The 19,968-nt window shown below is 46.9% G+C and overlaps 2 protein-coding genes across 2 annotated transcripts in view; both read right to left on the bottom strand.

Moving 5' to 3' along the window:
* PITPNA (phosphatidylinositol transfer protein alpha) overlaps window positions 1-717 on the bottom strand; it is a 50,743-nt gene extending 50,026 nt beyond the window's left edge. The window contains exon 1 of the mRNA XM_060204121.1: window positions 644-717. The gene's annotated coding sequence lies outside the window, so the exon portion shown is untranslated. The remainder of the gene's footprint in view (window positions 1-643) is intronic.
* LOC103111155 (phosphatidylinositol transfer protein alpha isoform) lies at window positions 647-19,042 on the bottom strand. Its single transcript, XM_007520409.3, has 4 exons — window positions 18,757-19,042; window positions 14,842-14,872; window positions 7,186-7,331; window positions 647-752 (listed from the first exon to the last, which is right to left on the bottom strand). The coding sequence occupies exons 1-4, from the start codon at window positions 18,774-18,776 to the stop codon at window positions 647-649; spliced, it is 303 nt and encodes a 100-aa protein (XP_007520471.2). The 5' UTR covers window positions 18,777-19,042.
* Window positions 19,043-19,968: the final 926 nt, after the last annotated feature.

Raw genomic sequence — 19,968 nt, forward strand, 5'->3', positions numbered from 1 at the left:
ATATATTGGAATACTGTGTAGCCACTGCAAGCTTTTTAAAGGATATAGACTATGGATGAACAGGGGAAAGATTCTCCATTTAGTGAGTAGGAATGAGCAATTTAAATGGTTATGCAAAGAGATTCTCATGCCTGAGGCTCCAAAGTCCCCCAACCATTATAAACTAGAACTGAATAGCACTCTGGCAAAAAAAAAAAGGGGGGGGAGATTTAATAATAGTATATTATTCTAAATGTGTCTGGAGATCATGTGCATACTAAGCATTTAAAAAATAACACACTAATAGTGAACTATCAAGGAATGAAAGAGCCATGGAGGTTATTTTCTATTGCTTTTAACTATTTTCCAGCATTTATACAGACAACATTACTTAAGTATTCAGGAGAAGTAATCAGAATTATCATGGCATTCCCAAAGAGGGAATACTCAAGCTGTGACTAGCTGGTGGCTCCTGTCCAGCTGGCTGTCAGACTGTACTAGACAACACTGACACTCCTCTCCTAAGGGAGTCTCCCAGTTCACCTTTTCACTAGCTTAATCTGGAAAACTAAAGTAGGGACACAAAACCCAATACACCTTCATCCATGGGTTTACTTGACCACACACTTTGTCTACATTGGGCCCAAACTCCAGCTTCCACCAGCGACTAGAACAACTCACCGGTTCTGCAGTAAGGATAGGCATTCCATGCCTTTTCATGGATATTCAGGGCTCCCTCTGGGGCCAGCATTCGAACAAATGTGGGGACTTTGCTAATGAAGAGAAATGGATTAATTAGAAGACAACAGGCTTTTACTTTGGCTTCTTCAGTGCAGAGTTGGCAAGCAAGTTTCCATGAGATAAGCAGGTTACTCTTGAATGTGACAGGCCATCCATCAGAGCCTGACACTCCAGCCTGGCTGGCTTCAAACATCCACTTCAATTTGACCCACTAGACAGCAGGAACAGGCAGCAGATCAGTCATTATATTATTGTCACACACACACACACCCGAGCTCACAGGGCCTGGGGCATTATGCTACACACTGCAAAGATAAAATAGCTTTAAGATTCTATCAACCTAAGTTTATGGGCCAGGGGGATTGGTTGAAATAACCTGAGACATAGATTTGAAGATAATTTGCTGTTTTCCTCAGTTTTGGGAGCCAAAAAGACCTCAGGAAGATGTCCCGAGGCTTAGCACCAACATTTTCTTTAATTCTTGTCTTGGGTTACAGAACAGCATGTACCTTGTAAGTCCTTTTCTCTTTCTAAACCAGTGGTGGGAGATGAACACAGGTTGTACACATGTGATAATGCCGAAATGCCTTCTCACTCAATTTTAGTCTATATTTTTTGAAAGATGAGATGGATGGGGGGGGGGCAGGCGGAGTGAGAGACACCAAAGTACCACCATATCATTCATGAAGCTCCTCTGGTGCTGTGCTTGGTACTCTCATATAGTGCTAGGAATCAAACCCAGGACTTCCTGAGCCCAATTTTTAAAAATTTATTTATTTTCCCTTTTTGTTGCCCTTGTTTTTTATTGTTGTAGTTACTGTTGTTGTTACTAATGATGTCATTGTTAGATAGGACAGAGAGAAATGGAGAGAGGAGGGGAAGACAGAGAGGGGGAAAGAAAGATAGACAACTGCAGGCCTGCTTCACGGCTTGTGAAGCAACTCCCCTGCAGGTGGGGGAGCCAGGGGCTTGAACTGGGATCCTTAAGCTGGTCCTTGTGCTTCACGCCACATGCACTTAACCCGCTGCACTACCACCTGTCTCCCCTGAACCCAATTTTTTAAAGACAAATATAGTCATCTTCCTTAGAGTTTGATCAGTAATCTATTCAGCCTTTAAGCTGGCTCAACAACAGCATCAGCTTTCATGCCCGAGACTGCAGAAAACAAGAGCCAACTCAGAGTCTGAGAAGTGGTGCAGTGGATAAAGTGTGGGGCCCCAAGTTTGATTCCTTGCACTGCATGTGCCAGACTGGTGCACTGGTGCTCTGGTTCTCCATCCTCCTCCCATTAATCTTGGGTGGGGGCAGATAGTATAATGGTAATGCAATAGACTCTCATACCTGAGGCTCCGTCTAGTCCCAGGTTCAATCCCCTGCACCACCATAAGCCAGAGCTGAGCAGTGCTCTGGTAAATAAATAAATAAAAGAGCCAACCCTTGTAGAGCGCTAGTTCAGAGAGACATTGTGTGATTCAGTCTGTCACCGACACATCCACTAAGACACTTCTGTGTGCCAGACACAGAGGTACAGGTAGAAACCACAGAGGAAGGGTAGGGAGACAGCATAGTGGTTATTCAAAGTCTTTCATGCCTGAGGTACCAAAGGCTCCAGGTTCAATCCCTAGCACCACCAGAAGCCAGAGCTGAGCAGTGCTCTGCTAAATAAATATAAAATAATACAAAACCACAAAAGTGTGGCTCCAGTCCTCAAGTAGCCTACAGTCTAGTGACAATACTGTCAGTGCACACCATGTAGGTGAGGATGGGGCTCTGGGAGCAGAGCACAGTGGCATGAGAACACAAAACAGGAGGCACTGGAGTGGCTTCTCAGGGAAGGCGAGGCCTAAACACACACAGGATAGAGAATGGGAGAAGACTGAATCAGACAAGCAAGGAGGTGGGGCTAGGAAAGTTCAGAGAGAGAGAATTGCAAAATTTTAAATAGCTAGGAAAAGATATGAGGCAGGGAATACAAGAGATAATGTAGAGGCTGGGTTGTGTTCACCTTCAAGACAGAACATGGAAAACTGCAGAAAACTGGAAAACAGGGAGGCCACTGAAGGGCTACTATAGAGATCCAAGGGTGCAATGAGGGCCAGCAGATAGCTCACCCAGTAGAGTGCTCTAGCTTCAAGCTCCGGCACCACATGGGAGCACAATGAAAAAAGCTCGATCGACTGTGGAGCAGAACTGTGCTCGCTCTCCTCTCTGTGTCTTGCCCAGGAAGCCAACCAGCAGTATGGCACATGAAGCCCTGAGTTTATTTCTGGCACTGTATTTATTTATTTAATTTAGTTTGTTTATTTTTTAGATAGAGACAGAAAGGCAGTAAGGTAGAGAGAGTCGAAGAAACCACAGCACTGAAGCTTCCTTTAGTGCAGTGGGGGTTAGGCTCAAACCTGAGTCATGCACGTGGGAAAGTAACACACCATCCCTGTGAACTAGTTCACTTCACTATAGTGCCCTCTGATACTATATATATTTTAAATATCTCTTTATTTATTCCCTTTTGTTGCCCTTGTCGTTTCATTGTTGTAATTAGGGTTGATGTTGGTGGTAGTGTCCTTGTTGGATAGGACAGAGAGAAATGGAGAGGAAGGGAAGACAGAGAGGGGGAAAGAAAGATAAGACACCTGCAGACCTGCTTCACCGCCCGTGAATCGACTCCCCTGCAGGTGGGGAGCTGGGGTCTAGAACCAGGATCCTTCCACTAGTCCTTGTGCTTTGCACCACCTGCATTTAACCCGCTGTGCTACCGACCGACTCCCTGATACTATATATATATTTTTTTTTAAAAAATATTTATTATTTATTCCCTTTTGTTGCCCTTGTTGTTTTATTGTTGTAGTTATGATTGATGTCATTGTTGTTGGATAGGACAGAGAGAAATAGAGAGAGGAGGGGAAGACAGAAAGGGGGCGAGAGAGATAGACACCTGCAGACCTGCTTCACTGCTTGCGAAGCGACTCCCCTGCAGGTGGGGAGCTGGGGGCTCGAACCGGGATCCTTATGCCGGTCCTTGCGTTTTGCACCACCTGCGCTTAACCCGCTGTGCTACCACCCGACTCCCTTGATACTATATTTTTAAAAAGATGAAGGAGGGGGGCCAGGTGGTGGTGCACCTGGCTGGGCACACATATTACAATGTGCCAGGGCCCAGGGTTGAGCCCCTGGTTCCCACCTGCAGGGGGAAACCTTTGCGAGTGGTGAAGCAGTGCTACAGGTGTCTATCTCTCTCCCTCTCTATCACCCCCTTCCCTTTCAATTTATGGCTGTCGCTATCCAGTAAATAAAGGTATTTAAAAATTTCAAAAAAAAAAAAGATGAAGGAGGACTGGCAAGATAGTTCACATGGATAGTGAACTTGCTTTATCATCTGTACACCCAGCTTAAAGCCCAGCACAACATGGGCAACAAAAGGGAATAAATAAATAAATAAATATCCGAGCACACACTGCACTTAAGGAAGAAGCTTCAGTGCTATTGTGTCTTTCCCACTGTCTCTGTATCTTGCTTTTCTGAGAAAGTAGGACTGATGCAGTGAAGCTTCTTTTTTTTTTTTAGCTTTTTTAAAAAAATATTTATTTATTTATTCCCTTTCGTTGCCCTTGTTGTTTTATTGTTGTAGTTATTATTGTTGTTGTCGTTGTTGGATAGGACAGAGAGAAATGGAGAGAGGAGGGGAAGACAGAGAGGGGGAGAGAAAGACACCTGCAGACCTGCTTCACCGCCTGTGAAGCGACTCCCCTGCAGGTGGGGAGCCGGGGTTCGAACCGGGATCCTTATGCCGGTCCTTGTGCTTTGCGCCACCTGCGCTTAACCCGCTGCGCTACAGCCCGACTCCCAGTGAAGCTTCTTTAACAAACAACAAAAACAAAGAAACAAAGAAATCGATGGAAGGCAAGGCCCCAGGAGATAGCACCTAGTAGAACACAGGCTATCCATACACGAGGCCCTAGGTTTTGAGTCCTTGGCACCATATGGGAGCACAGGGAAAATTTCACAAGTGGTAAAGTGATGCTATATGATGTCTCTTTCTTGTTTCCTTTTTTCGGTCCATCTAGAATTGAAAGGGGTGAGGGAGATAAGTCCACTGGGAGGAGTGTAATCACAGTCATAAAGTCCTAGTGACTCAAAAGCAAACAAAAATAATATCTGGGGACCAATGGAATGCATGCCTTTCATGCATGAAAAACCTATATTCAATCCTGGCATCACATAGGAGTCCAATTACAGTATTAATGAGATTACAGTACCATTTCCATGGATGGTAGAGCAATGCTTTGGTGTGTGTGTCTTTCTCTAAAAACACAGAATAAACAGATGTAATGGTAATACAGACTGTCATGCCTGAGGCTTCAAGGTCCCAGGTTCAATCCCTTGAACCACCATAACCCAGAGCTGAGCAGTGCTCTGATAAAATAAAAATACAGAATAAAAGTTAGGCTAGAAAGGCATCTCAGCAGTATTAAACATACATGAAGTCCTGGGTTCAATACCCAACAACACATAAAAGTACTATCTCAGGAGAGTTGGGGGGTAGCACAGTGGGTTAAGAGCATATTGCACAATGTGCAAGGACCCCTCTGGCTCTGCACCTGCAGGGGGGTTGCTTTACAAGCGGTGAAGCAGGTCTGCAGGTGTCTCTCTTTCTCTCCCCTCTCTGTCTTCCCCATCTCTCTGCCCTATCCAACAACGCCAACATCAATAACAATAACTACAACAATAAAACGAGGGCAACAAAAGGGAGTAAATAAATAAATATTGGGAGTGGGGCGGTACTGCAGCGGGTTAAGCGCACATGGCGTGAAGCAAGGACTAGCGTAAGAATCCTAGTTCGAGCCCCCAGCTCCCCACCTGCAGGGGAGTGGCTTCACAAGCGGAGAAGCAGGTCTGCAGGTGTCTATCTCTCTCTCTCTGTCTTCCCCTCCTCTCTCCATTTCTCTCTGTCCTATCCAACAACGATGACATCAATAACAACAACAGTAATAACTACAACAATAAAAAAACAAGGGCAAAAGGGAATAAATAAAAATACAAATGAATGAGTAAATGAATGTACTACCTCACTCAGAGATTCCACTGTTAGGAACATTTTCTATATATTCACAAACAAAAACATCAAAAGAAATTTGTGCCAAAGGCATTTTACTGGAACACTGTATATAAACATCTGAAATCAAGCATGTCTCAAGAGAAGGCTAGTGAAACAACTCACAGCACATCTGTACAACATGTGTATTATGTTACTGTGTGTACATTAAAAGAATGAGGCAGGTGGTCTAGGAGGTGGCGAGGTGGATAAAGCATTGGATTCTCAAGCATGAGGTCTTGAGTTCAATCCCTGGCAGCATATATACCAGAGTGATGTCTGGTTCTTTCTCTCCTCTTATCTTTCCCATTAGTAAATAAATAAAATATTTTTTAAAAAAGGGAGTCAGGCAGTAGCGCAGCGGGTTAAGCGCACATGGTGCAAAGCGCAAGGACCAGCATAAGGATCCTGGTTCGAGACGCTGGCTCCCCACCTGCAGGGGAGTCGCTTCACAGGCAGTGAAGCAGGTCTGCAGGTGTCTATCTTTCTCTCTCCTTCTTTGTCTTCCTCTCTTCTCTCCATTTCTTTCTGTCCTATCCAACAACAACAACATCAACAACTACAATAAAACAAGGGCAACAAAAGGGAATAAATAATTAAATATTTAAAAATTTTAAAAATATTAAAGGAAGGAAGGAAGGGAGGGAGGGAGGGAGGGAGGGAGGGAGGGAGGAAGGAAGGAAGGAAGGAAGGAAGGAAGGAAGGAAGGAAGGAAGGAAGAAAGAAAGAAAGAAAGAAAGGACAGAAATGAGGCAGGGGCTGGGAGGTGGCACACCTGGTTGAGCCCACATTACCATGTGTAAGAAGCCAGGTTCAAGCTTCTAGTTAGTTCCCACTTACAGAGGGGAAGCTTCACAAGTGGTAGAGCAGTGCTATAGTTGTCTGTCTGTCTGCTGGTGTGTTTCTCTCGCTCCTTTCAATTCTGTCTCTATCCAAATAAATACAATAAAATTAATTAATTAATTAATGAGGTAAAGTATAAGAAGAATGAGATCCAATATAGTGACAATCATTGTAGGTAAGTAACAAAACAGCAAACTCAAAAACAGTATGTGCAGTTATGATGCTAGCTATATTAATGGAGTAAAGGAAACTGATGCCCATTCATATACACACACTGTACTTCCATATTCACAGACAGTCAAAGGAGCCACAAGAAACTACGCTGTCACCTCTAGTGGCTAGAAGCCTAGTGAAGCAAGTATTCTATCTGACAAACAAAAAATAGCTTTAAATAAGCGAAGAAATACTACACTGCTTTTACAGTGAAGCAACTTAAGCAAGCACCTACTAATTTGGAAACACTGCCAATTACCTATCATCTCAACTTCAGAACCAAGGAGCCCCCGGGCACTTAGGTGCAGTCACGTACCTCTGTAAGTGGTAGATCTTGTGTGTGTACTGGCCTTTCTCACCGTCGTTTTCATAAGGTTCGTTCACCAGGACCTCCACGCCTTCACCACCACCCGTTTCATTTTTGCTGGCTTCAGCCACAGAATACAACTGCCCTACCTGATACTAAAGGGACAGAGAGAAGGAATTATTATCAGTGCAGAATCTTCTCCACCATATTACACAGACCAGCTGCCAGTATCTGTCCAATTAGATCACCTGGGGGTCCTCTCATTTAGGAGATCATTCTGGAATTTCACAGGCGGTCTCCTCCAAATCCACCCAAAGAAACTAAGAATGCTTTAGCCATCAGATGTGCTTAAGTTCATGCTTCTCATTTTCACATCCTCTAGCACTCTGTGACACAAAGCCACATACTCTGCTATAAAACTGGCTTGTCTTATTTTCTCCAGCACTGGGCCCCTCCTTACCCTACCAGCAGCTCAGACAACAAGTTTTATGGGCACCACACCTCCTGGTGCTTCCCAGACTCTCGGTGAAGTTGAAGCAAGTATCCTGCCTCCCATGTTAGAGAGCATAGATTCCTATCCCAGTCTGTGCTGGCTGGGAGCATCCCTTGTGTTGGCACTAAATAGATGGCAAAAGCCTGGTTTTCCTTTATTTGGGTCACATGCCACCCTATCAAGATCATTGATTGGCCTCCTCTGAACCCTAAGGACAACTTAGTTTTAGGGCCAATGACCTTGGCAGTGGCCAGGCCTGGCCCTTCTACCTTCTTCTCAGTGATGGAAGCTGTTGGGAAAGGAGGGAGGGGAGAGGGTTTGTGACGAAATAAGATGAAGAAAGGAAAGTTAGGCGGTAGTGCAGCAGGTTAAGCGCACATGGTACAAAGTGCAAGGACCGGCATAAGGATCCTGGTTCGAGACGCTAGCTCCCCAACCTGCAGGGGAGTCGCTTCACAGGCAGTGAAGCAGGTCTGCAGGTGTCTATCTTTCTCTCACCCTCTCTGTCTTTCCCTCCTCTCTCTATTTCGCTCTGTCCTAACAACAATGACATCAATAACTACAACAACAATAAAAAAACAAGGACAATAAAAGGGAAAATAAATATATTTTAAAAAGTTAAAAAAAAAAAAAGATGGGCAGGGGTAGATAGTATAATGGTTATGCAAAGAGACTCTCATGCCTGAGGCTCCAAAGTCCTAGGTTCAATCCCCTGCACCACCATAAACCAGAGCTGAGCAGTGCTCTGTAAAAAAAAAAAAAAAAAAGATGAAGAAGGGGGCTGGGGAGTTGGCTCAATGTGTCAGAGCAGAGAATTTATTTGCTTGAGGAATTTATTTGCAGAGGTTCCAGGTTTAGTCCTTGGCACCACTGTAAGCAAGAGCTGAGTAGTGTTCTAGATTCTAAGAGGTGAGTGTTGGCACAGTAGATAAAACATTAGGCTCCCAAGCATACGGTCCCATGTTGGAGACCTGGCATGACATGTGCCACAGTGATACACTGGTTCTTTCTCCTCTTCTTTTAAATAAATTTTAAATAAACAGCTCTGTGAAAAATATGAAAAAGGAATGAAAAGTTAATATTTGAGGCAGAGAGTCACATCTACATCTAAGGATGCAGCTTCCCTATCACTGCCAGTGCCAACCAAGCACAATTTTAGGAGTATGAGAGAAAGGTACTCAGCTACTCAAGTTCCATGTTGAGAAAATAAAGGTTTGCTTCCTTGTCTGTGCCCTCGCCTCAAACTTCTGATTTAAGGGTGAGCCACACAGGCCTTTCTCCTTGAGATTAAAACACAGAGGCTATGTTGAGACAGCTGCTGCTGAAACCACTGCGTGCAGCAGCTTCCACAGATGCTTCACTTCCAACCTCAGGCTGAGCACTGCAAGGAACTTTTCTTTCTTCCTTTTGCCATCACGGTTATCTCTGAAGCTTGGTACCTACACATCTCCATTTCCAGTAGCCATTTTTTCCTTTTTCTTTATTTTTGATAGAGGGTAAGGCACAAAGAGGTGGGGTGGGGTGGGGAGGGAGAGGAAGAGAGATATGGAGAGATGGAAATACACTTGTATCAGTGCTTCATCATTCATCAAGTTTCCCCTCTGCAGGTGGGGACTGGGACTTTGAGCCCAGATCCTTGCACATGTATACATTGTGTGCTCTACTGGTGTGCCACTGCCCAGTCCTGGAAAACTCTGGGTAAAGTGTGGAATATGAAGCAGTAGAGGAGGTTAATTCACTGTCACAAATCTGAATGAGCCCTAACCTCCAAAGCAAAAAAGCCAGCACAGAATGTCAAAGGAATGGCCTAGACAAGTGATCAACATCCAGTTCATCTCATAAAGAACATCTGGGTGACAGCCAGTCACCTTGACCTTGCTAATCCTGAGCAACATCAGTCCTGACTCAATGCCCCCATGGAGTGTCCAGTGCATCTTCTGGTCAAAGCACACATCAAAACTCCTACCAAGGGCAGGGGGAGATAGCATAATGGTTATGCAAAGACTCTCATGCCTGAGGCTCCAAAGTCCTAGGTTCAATCCCCCGCACCATCATAAGCCAGAGCTGGGCAGTGCTCTGGTATTAGGAAAAAAAAAAAAAAATTTCCTACCAAGTGGGTCAGGGTTTGGCTGAGCCAGGGGGTTCCTAAAACAAAGCAATAATTCTGCTTCAGAGAGGAGTCATAAGAACATCTAACTACTGACTCAGCAATCTTAAATGGCATGGGGGGGGGGAATCCTGGTGGAGGGCATGGGTTGGTGGTACTATTCAGGGAGAGGCCCCCAGGCAGAGACTAATCCCCTTCATTCCGTACCCCTTCAGCTGTAGGAATCAGAGGGCAGGCTCTAAGAGGATCAGTCTGTACAGTTGGCATCTTCCCCTCTAATCTCTCTTGATATTCTGATCCTTTAATACCAATGAGACAAGTGAAGGCAGTTGTGTTAATCCAAAGGGGTAAGTAAGATTGGCCTCCACAAGCTAAAAGAGAGAGAGGCAACTTCCTAGTGGAGGCTTCCTTTGATTTAGAGGTCCCGCTCTCAGGAAAGCAAATGGGGGTGGGGTGAGGGAAGGTTAGGAGCTAGAATGTTCAAAGAACCTCCTCAGGCCCAGAACAATGCTCTCTGCCCTTGAGATTTGTCTCTTCATCCCAAAGTACTAAAGCACTCAGCTAGGAAAAACAGACTCCATCACTGTCTTCTCTGAAGCAGGGAGTACAGGAAGATGTAGTCACCAACATGAACAAATCAAGAACAGCACCTCTCTTGGTTCCAGCCACATGGCCCTTTAGGCTGAGTATCAATGGAATACCATGCATCCCAGGAAAAGAGAAGTAAAATAACCCTGCCCAGTCAAGGGTGGATGGCCTTGAGTCAGGAACCACTTGGCAGACACACCCAGATCAAAGAGTTAGGGCCATCTCACGCTCTTGCAGAACGCTTAAAAATCTCACAGTGCTATGACAAAGACTGACTAACAGAAATAAAATTCACACTCCCAAATAGTGATCCAGGTTATCAGAATGTAAAGACAAGGGGCCCAGGTGGTGGTGTACCTGGTTAAGTCCACATTACAATTTGCAAGGACCAAGCTTTAAGGCCCCAGTCCCCATTCTGCAGGGGGAGAGCTTTGCAAGTGGTGAAGCAGTGCTGCAGGCGTCTTTCTATCTTCCCCTTCCCTCTCAATTTCTGTCTCTATCCAACAAATAAAATGTTTTTTAAAAAGTAAAGGTCTCCTTTGCTTCTTTAAGAAAAAATTTTTTTTTGTTTATTTAATCAGATCACTGCTCAGCTCTAGTTTATGGTGGGGTATAGGGGGATAGAACCTGGTACCTCTCAGAGCCTCAAGCATGAGAATTTATTTGCATAGCCATTATACTATCTATCCCACCCAAGTTTTTTTTTTTTTTTTAATCGGAGCATTGCCTGGGACTTTGAAGCCTCAAACATGAGTCTCTCTGCATAAACATTGTGCTATGTACCCTCCAGCACTCATGTTTAATGAGTGAGACAGAGATAGATACCAGAGTACTGCTCAGCTATGGTATTAGGTGGTGCTGGGAATTGAATCTGGGACCCTAGAAGCTCAGACAATAAACTTTTGTATAACCATTGTGCTATCTCCTCACCCAGTCTTTTCTTCCTTCTTTCTCCCCTTAAATGAGAAAGCTCTGAGAACTTCAAATCAAGGCCTCAAATTAGGAAGTCAATCCCACAGTCACATGTGTCTGTCCTTTCCCCAGGGAACAATGAATCAGGACAGTCATTCACTGATAAGGATTCTGAGAAAGCTGGTCATCACTTGGTTGGCTTTTCCACTCAAGATTTCCTTATTACAGTCTGGGTAGTGGAGCAGTGGATAAAGTGCTGGGCCTGTAAGAATAAGGTCCCAAATTCAATCCCCAGCATAGCGCTTGTCAGGGTAATACTCTAGTTCTCTCTCTTCTCGCATTAAAAGAAAAAAAAAAAAAAAGGATTCTTGATCTTCTAGATTCTAGAGCTGAGGTTAAAGCCATCAAAAGAACAGTTCCTTGGGAGTTGGGCAGTAGCACAGCGGGTTAAGCACATGATACTATGGCCACTAGATAAAAAGAAAGGGGGAAATGTTGGGTTATTGCTAAGCCAGCTCCCCCTGCTCCACCCTGCATTCCTGATACTATGGCCTATCTACATAATCATTGTTTTGCCTGAAAGATCCCTACCCATTCCATTCCTTTGGTCAATCTTTCAAGACCCTCCCTGCCTCCAGGGTATCATTAATCCCACCAGTTAAAACCTTCGCAACAGTTGCTAAGGAAGTTTCTACCTTCCCAGTGCCCTTTTGTCTTTCTCCACCCCTTTCCTAGCCATTTCTGTTTCTGACTTGCCACTTCTGGTTCTATCCTTTAAACTCATTGCTCTCTAATCAATAAAGACATTGCATTGCCACTCCGCCACGAGTCTGAGTCATTTCTCCTGCGTCGCTGAGTGAGTAGCAGCCCAGGCTGGCTCCAGCTGAGTTTTCTCCAACCTGGAGTACGCACCCGGGAAGAGGCACACCCACACTAGCCCGGCAGGAAACCTATAGCCAAGCTCCAGCACTAGAACACCCACCCTCTCCACTTGCTATTTTTAATAAAGACAATAAAACCTCCAGAGATGTGGGTTAACAGGGGCCCCAAGTCAACCCAAGTTGTCAGCCCAAGTATGAGGTGGGTTCCCAGGCCCCAGGCACATCTGAGGTGCCCCCAGCATTTTATCCATTTTTCTGGCTTTCCCAGAACTCCCAGCTCATGTTCCAAGCCCACCTCTGGCTCCCTTCCCAAGTTTCCAAAATTCTTTATCAGATGTGTAGTTCCTGTCAGAGACAATTCTCTAGGGATTTAATACCTGCCCACCCCTTTTGGGGTGAGGGTGGGGGTGAGGATGGGATTTTTAACATGTCTGGTTATTTGGTGCATCTAAAGTATGCTGCTGGGGGCTGCTTGGTGGTGCACCTGGTTGAGCACACGTTACAATGCACAAGGACCTAGGTTTGAGCCCCTGCTCCCCACCTGCAAAGGGAAAAAAGCTTTTCAAGTGGTAAAAGCAGTGTTGCAGGTGTCTCTCTGTCTTTCTCCTCTATCACCCCCTTCTCTCTTGATTTCTGGATGTCTCTTTCCAATAAATAAAAATAATAATTAAAAAAATAATAATAAGGTGTGCTACTGCAAACTATGTTGATTTTTTTTCCTTCTTTTTTTTTTTCTTCAAAGATTTATGGGCTGGGGAGGCAGCACAATGGTTATGCAAAAAGATTTTTCATCTGAGATCCCAGGTTCAATCCCTAGCACCACCATAAACCAGAGGCAAGCAGTGCTCTGATCTCTATCTCTGCATTTTTTTATTTAAATTTTGAAAGATATATTTATTTATTTATTTAAAGGAGAAAAAGTTTCATAGCATCACTCTGGCACAAGCAAAGCCAGGGATCAAACTCCTGCTTAAGGGTCTAACACTGCGCCACCTCTAGAGCCACTCTGATTTTTTCTTTTCTTTCTTTTTTCTTAAAGATTTTATTTATTGGTGGTCGGCGGTAGTGCAGAGGCTTAAGCACACATGGCATGAAGCACAAGGACCAGCATAAGGATCCCAGCTCAAACCCCCTGCCCCCCACCTGCAAGGGAGGTCACCTCACAGGTGGTGAAGCAGGTCTGCAGGTGTCTATCTTTCTCTCTCCCTCTGCCTTCCCCATCTCCATTTCTCCCTGTCCTATCCAACAATGACGACATCAATAACAACAACAATAACTATAACAATAAAACAAGGGCAACAAAAGGGAAAATAAATATTTTTAGAAGATTTTTTTGTTTAATTATTTATGAGAAAGATAGGAGGAGAGAGAAAGAAAGAACCAGACATCACACTGGTGCATGTACTGCCAGGGACTGAACTCGGGACCTCATCTTGAGAGTCTAATGCTTTATCCACTACGCCACCTTTCAAACCACTCTGATTTTCTTTTTAAAAGTCTATTTCTATATCTTAACTCTTTTTCAGCCACTAGGTTCCAGATGCTACCATGATGCCAACATGACTTCCCTGGGCAGAAGACTCCACCAATGTGTCCTGGAGCTCTACTTCCCCAGACCCCTGCCCCACTAGGGAGACAGAGACAGGCTGGGAGTATGGATCAACCCGCCAATGCCCATGTTCAGTGGGGAAGCAATTACAAAAGCCAGACCTTCCACCTTCTGCACCCCATAATGATCCTGGGTCCATACTCCCAGAGGGATAAAGAACAGGGAAGCTATCAAGGGAGGGAATTGGATTAGGAGTTCTGGGGGGTGGGAACTGTGTGGAAATGTACCCCTCTTACCCTATGATCTTAATATTTCTATTTTCTAAGTAAAAATTTAAAGTCCATTTCATATTTGGAACAGACTGGAAGTTATCATAGGAGCTTCATGCTGACAGTGCAAGAAAGGGAGTGGCTGAGGACACAATGCTGGCTGACAAATGTCACCTGAACTTGAGCATAACTGGAAGTTGCACTGGGGGTGGATTTAGAAGGAAGCAAAGTGCAAGGCTGTTCTAGGAGAGTTCAGAGAAAGAATGGGACAAAGGAGGCTCTGTGACAGTCTAAGAGACCAACTCTGAATCAGCATGGCCTACGAACTTTGTGGCAAATCCTGCCAGATCCGTACACATGGAACATCAGAATAAGGAACCATAAAAGGACTGAGGACAAGCCAAGCCATTTGTTATTCTTTGCCCTCTGTAAAAGGAGGATTCTGGGCTTTGGACTTCCCAGAAGTCACCCAAAATATGACTAGGGAAGGCCACGAAGATTTCCTGCTCTGCTGGTTTGTTGCACAACCAGTGTGAGCCATGCACATGTCCCAGGTTCCAGAAATGCATATACTTCATTCCTTTAATAGTATGTCCCCAACAAGCACTGTCCCAATAGGTAAGGGGGCTGGTTTAGTCTCCATTCAAAGTCATTCAGCCTGCCAACTGGACACAGTTACCCAGACATCAAAATAAGTATCATCCACCAACTGGAAGTAGCACAGAGAAAATTCAGAGTACTGGTCGTCTCTATCAGGGCAAACATGAAACCCATACAAACAATGGGGGTGATTCAGAGTCCAGCTCACTGAATGGTCACAAGCAATCATACACAACTACGGATAAGAAGGGAGGAAGAAAACTTACCTCATCTACAGACACAGGCAGGATGACTCGACTGCAAGAGAGTGAAAAGAGTATCAGCTTCAGGCTCTGAAACCTGCCCAAGTTTCTTAAGCATCCCCTCTGAGTAGTGTTAAACATTTTGTTGCATATAACACAATACTTGCTATCAAAACCCAGCAGGGAACAGTCCCTTGAATGCTTCAAGGCTAGGTCCTTCTGTGCCTGACTGCCATCTCATTTAGAACCCCGTGACTCAGTAAAAATCTGTCCCCCAAGCCCTCCAACACTAATTCCTTCCTCAATACAAGCTGTCAATAAGTCCAGTAAAGCAGATCTATACAGAAGGACCCTCTCCTAAAAATGTCTGAAGCCAAGATGGAGGCTTAGACCTAAAGGATCAGGTCCTGGGATTTACATTTCTGAGGAGACACACACACACACACACACACACACACACACACACACTCCTTCAAAGATAATCCTTAAGGTATAAGACCAGGAAGGAATCAAGCTCCTTGAAGGCTTGCTCATTCTAAAAGCACACACCATCTCTGTCCTGGGGTGGAATGTTACCATGTAAACTACTACTGTAAAGCCATCAGGAGAGGACATTCAACTTGGGGCCTGACCAGAAGCCATCTAAAGGGACACCAACTGACTGCTTTCTCTTCCCTCTTCATTTCAATGCCCACCAACTGTTGGAGGGACCACCAATTAAGTAGCCTCATGAAGGAGCCGTTGCCAGAACACCCTTTACACTGCTCATAACTCCATGAAGGTATGAGAATCAGAGAGTCCTCTAGGTGCCTTGCACTTGTAACATAGAACAATGGTCATCCAACCCCCAGGTCAAGGCTGTGAGGTCCAAGAACTAAGACAAAAACACTTGGTTGTATTCATATGAATGAAGCCAGAACCCGAGACTCTTACTTCCCAGACACCAGGCTGGTAACCCACTGGAACCTCCTGCATCTTGCATAAGCATCTTGCATCTTGATGAAGCATGAGCTGCTACACAATCTCTTTCCTTTTTTTATTTTTTTAAATAATGTATTTATTTATTCATGAGAAAGATAGGGGGAGAGAGAGAAAGAACCAGACATCACTCTGGCATATGTGCTGCTGGGGACTGAACTCGGGACCTCATGGTTGAGAAGCCAATGCTTTATCCACTGCGCCACCTCCTGGACCACCACAATCTCTTTCCTATGCAGGTTTTACCAGTTGGGACCACTACTCCAAGCTGGTCAATAAACCACTCACTTATTTTCTAGTTCCAAAATGGTCCCCCAGGTAGCAAGGGGCACAAGAGGGTATAAGAAATATAAGTCCTAAAGGCAAGGCACCAAGAGGAAAAGTAAAGGGGAAAACAAACTGGGCTCCAAGTATTCACTGCCTGCTAGCTCCCCTCCTCTAGAACGACTCAAATAACATAAATCTGGCAGGTTACTGGATTCTGCCACTAACGCTCTCCTCCCTTGCACTGGAGAAAGCCGACAGTGCAGGAAAAAACACATCCAACTTGGAGGCTAGTGTTTCTGCACCCTCAGAAGAAACTTCCTAGAAAACAATAAGTTTTTATCTTCAAGAGCAATAGAAAAAAAAAATAGTAATCACATCCAAGAATTTGCAGAATTCAAATCTAGGAGAACGATGTTAGAGGAAGTGTCTGAAAAATCAACAGGGACAAACCTTGGGTGGTCACCAGGCCTCCCCCCCGACCCCCCGCAAAAAAAAAAAGTCTGGCATTAGCCGGTTCCTGGCAGGGTGCTCTGAGGCAGCTTACAATGCAGCCACACACCCAGCCATTTCTCTTTAGTTCCTTGGGAGAAAACCACTTCAGCAGCAATAGGGGTACAATTCCACAGGACAGGGCCACAGAGGCAGTGCTGGGCTGAGCTCGCTTCAGTATGACCTTCACATGCACCCTTCCCAGAGCTGCAGCGCTGCAGCCACAGCCAAGGGCCTCCCATAACCCCTTCTTTGCCCCTGCCCAGTGGTGCACACAAGGCATGAGCAGGGTAGGAAGAAGGCTCAGATGCCAGGCAGGCTCTGTAGCTATAGTACTTTGGGCCTTTCCCTGGCAAGTTTCAAGGAGAGTAGATCAAAGAATGGCGCTCTCTTCAAAGCTCACTCAGCTCGAAAGGTCCCTGCCCTGCCCTGCCTGACTTCCCTCACAAAACTAGAGGTTTCTAGAGACTCTCGGATTCAGCTGAGAATAGAAAGGGGATCAGGAGAATGGAAGCGCCCGTTGTCTGTACATTCAAGATTAAAATCAAATTCCCCAGGTTCAACCCCCAGCACCACCATAAACCAGTTGAGCAGTGCTCTGGTTAAAAAAAAAAAAATGTTTTTATCAAGATGAAAACCCCAAGGGGAGTAAGCTCTCCTCCTGTTGGCACCTCAAGGTTCTTCTTCCTCACCACATAAAGCTACGCACTCAAGTTGGATCAACCCCAGATGGAATGCAAAAAAGAGGTGGAGAGGCCTCAAAATGATGCTCTTGCGATGAGGTGTGGAGCTAGATGACACCCAAGTCTGTGCTCCCTTTGCTACCCAAAGCTCCACGCTATGTCCTAAGTGTCCTGGCCACCTGCATGGAAGAAGCCTGATGGTGAGTCAATGCGTCATTCCTGACCAGGAGACAGCCCTCCACACTCCTGCCTTGGCTACCCCAGTACACTCTACCAGTTGCTCTCCCCTCAGTCATCTCGCACGTCCAGCCTTCCTGGGCTTCTTGTCTAATGTTGCCCAACAGCCCTCCTCTCCAAAGGACCACCGGGTTCACACTAGACTACACACATACACAAACACACACACACACACACACACACACCACTCCTCTTTGGAAACTGGGAAAACTAAAAGTCCTGAGCTATTTATCTGAAACCAAGTGCTTCAAGGATGGAGCATCATGTACTTGGGGGGGGGGTTGTTTTGTTTATTTGTTTGTTTTACCACCACACCACTATCAGTTCTGGCTTATGGTGATGCTGGGGAATGAACCTGAGACTTTGGGGGCAGGGTCGTGAGAGTCTCTGCAGAACCATTATGCTATCTACCCCCACCATTTTGGGAAAAATATAAACACACACACACACAACTTAGCAATTCATCCTTACCTGTCGGCCAGTCACCTGGGCTTCAAGATCAAGCCCATTCCCCTGCCACGCTGACCAGACACCACTGGCTTCCCACACCCAGTCACCACCGCCCTCCCTGTCTTTCCTCGATGGCTTGGAGAAACTTCCTCAATCCCTCCATCTCTTTGCACCCAAACTGAGAACTCTCCCTCGAGAGGCCGGCCCTGACCCCACCTCCACCCTCCACCCTGCACCCTCCGGACTGACATCCTGGCCCTCCCTGCCGCCCGGACTCCTTCACAGCAACCCCCCCCCCCGGCCTATTTTCAGCGCTCCCCCATGTCCCGAGCAGTTGATACCTCCTCCTCGCGGGCGCCATGTCCAAGCCCGGGCCCCCACCACGAGTGATTCATTCGCTCCTTCAGGCCTCCGCCGGGTCCGCCGCGCCTGGCCCTGACGGCGCCTCCCCTGCAGGCTCGGCCCGCGCTCCCCGCGCCCAGCTCCATCCGCGGAGCCGCCTGCCGTGCGGGGGCTTCTGGGTGCCGGCCGGCCCGGGCCTGCCCGTCAGACCCTCAGACAGCGCCCCGCAGCCCCGTCGTCGGCCGGGCCCTCCACGCCCCCGCTGCTCCCCGCGGCGCGGCGCGGCGCGGCGCTCACGGTCCCCTCAGCCTCCCCCTCGCCCCGGCCTATCCTGCCCTCGCTGCCTGCCCCGCAGCCCCTGCCGGGCCGCCCAACAGCCCATCCCGGCGCCCTCCACGCCCGCCCCCCCACCTCACAGCCGGGTCATCGGCCGCCGCGGTCCCCATCCCCGACTCCCCTCGTCCCCGCTTCCGCACGGCGGGCGGACACTCACTACTCCTTGAGCAGCACCATGTCGCTCCGCGGCTCCGCGGCTCCGCGGCTCGGCGGCTGCCTGCTGCCCGCCCGGCCTTCCGCCCGCTGCCCGGCAGCCGCTCTGCTCCGTGGCCCGGCTCGGCCCGACTGCCTGTACGTCTTCGTCGTGGTCCGCTCAGTCCCCGTCGCCCTCGCTGCGGTCGCCGCGCCGGCTCCTGCGGTCCGGGCCTCGCCGCCTCCCGCGCCGCTGCCGACGCCGCCCGGAGCTCCTGTTCCGCAGCGCCGCGCGGGGGCGGGGCGTCTCTGCGGCAACCAGAGCGTCACACGCAGCGGTGCGCGCTGACCTCACTCGGAGGCGAGGCCTTCTCGGGCCCGCCCCCTTCCTGTCCTTAAATGGGCCGCGCCGGGGCAGAGGGCGTCTGAGGTGGGCCCCAGCGTGCCCACCACCCTTGCAGCAGGCGGGACTGCCATCTAGGCCTCCGTCGCGGTCTAAGATCTGACTGTTGCAGCCAGAACAGATGCACTTGCAAGCTTGGACCTCCCGGGTGGGATGGGTTAAGAACCAGAAAAAAAAAAAGTGGTTAAAACATCTAATAAGCGGCCGGGAGGTGGCGCGGTGGCTAGAGCACTGGATTTTAGAACATGAGGTCCCTGCCATTGCCTTCCTCAGCGATGCCTTGGTTCTCTCCTCTTTCTTTCTTTCTTTCTTTCTTTCTTTCTTTCTTTCTTTCTTTCTTTCTTTCTTTCTTCTTTCTCTTTCTTTCTTTCTTTTTCTTTCTTTCTTTCTTCTTTCCTTCCTTCCTCCCTCCTCCCTTCCTTCCTTCCTTTCTTCTTCTTTTTTAAATATTTATTTATTCCCTTTTGTTGTCCTTGTTATTTTATTGTTGTAGTTATTGTTTGTTGTTATTGATGTCGTCATTATTAGATAGGACAGAGAGAAATGGAGAGAGGAGGGGAAGACAGAGAAGGGGGAGAGAAAGAGAGACACCTGCAGACCTGCTTCACCGCCTGTGGAACAACTCCCCTGCAGGTGGGGAGCCGGGGCCCAAACCGCGATCCTTACGCCCGCCCGCCTTGCGCTTTGTGCCGCCTGCGCTTAACCCGCTGCGCTACCGCCGGATTTCCCCCTTCCTCTTAATAAATAAATTAAATTTTTTTTAATGTTAACAATAGCCAACCTTGTGTTCAGATGTCCTTCTAATTGACTCTATAACAACTCAACCGGAAAGGT

This window comes from Erinaceus europaeus, chromosome 12 (assembly GCF_950295315.1).
Source record: "Erinaceus europaeus chromosome 12, mEriEur2.1, whole genome shotgun sequence".
Lineage (NCBI taxonomy): Eukaryota > Metazoa > Chordata > Mammalia > Eulipotyphla > Erinaceidae > Erinaceus > Erinaceus europaeus.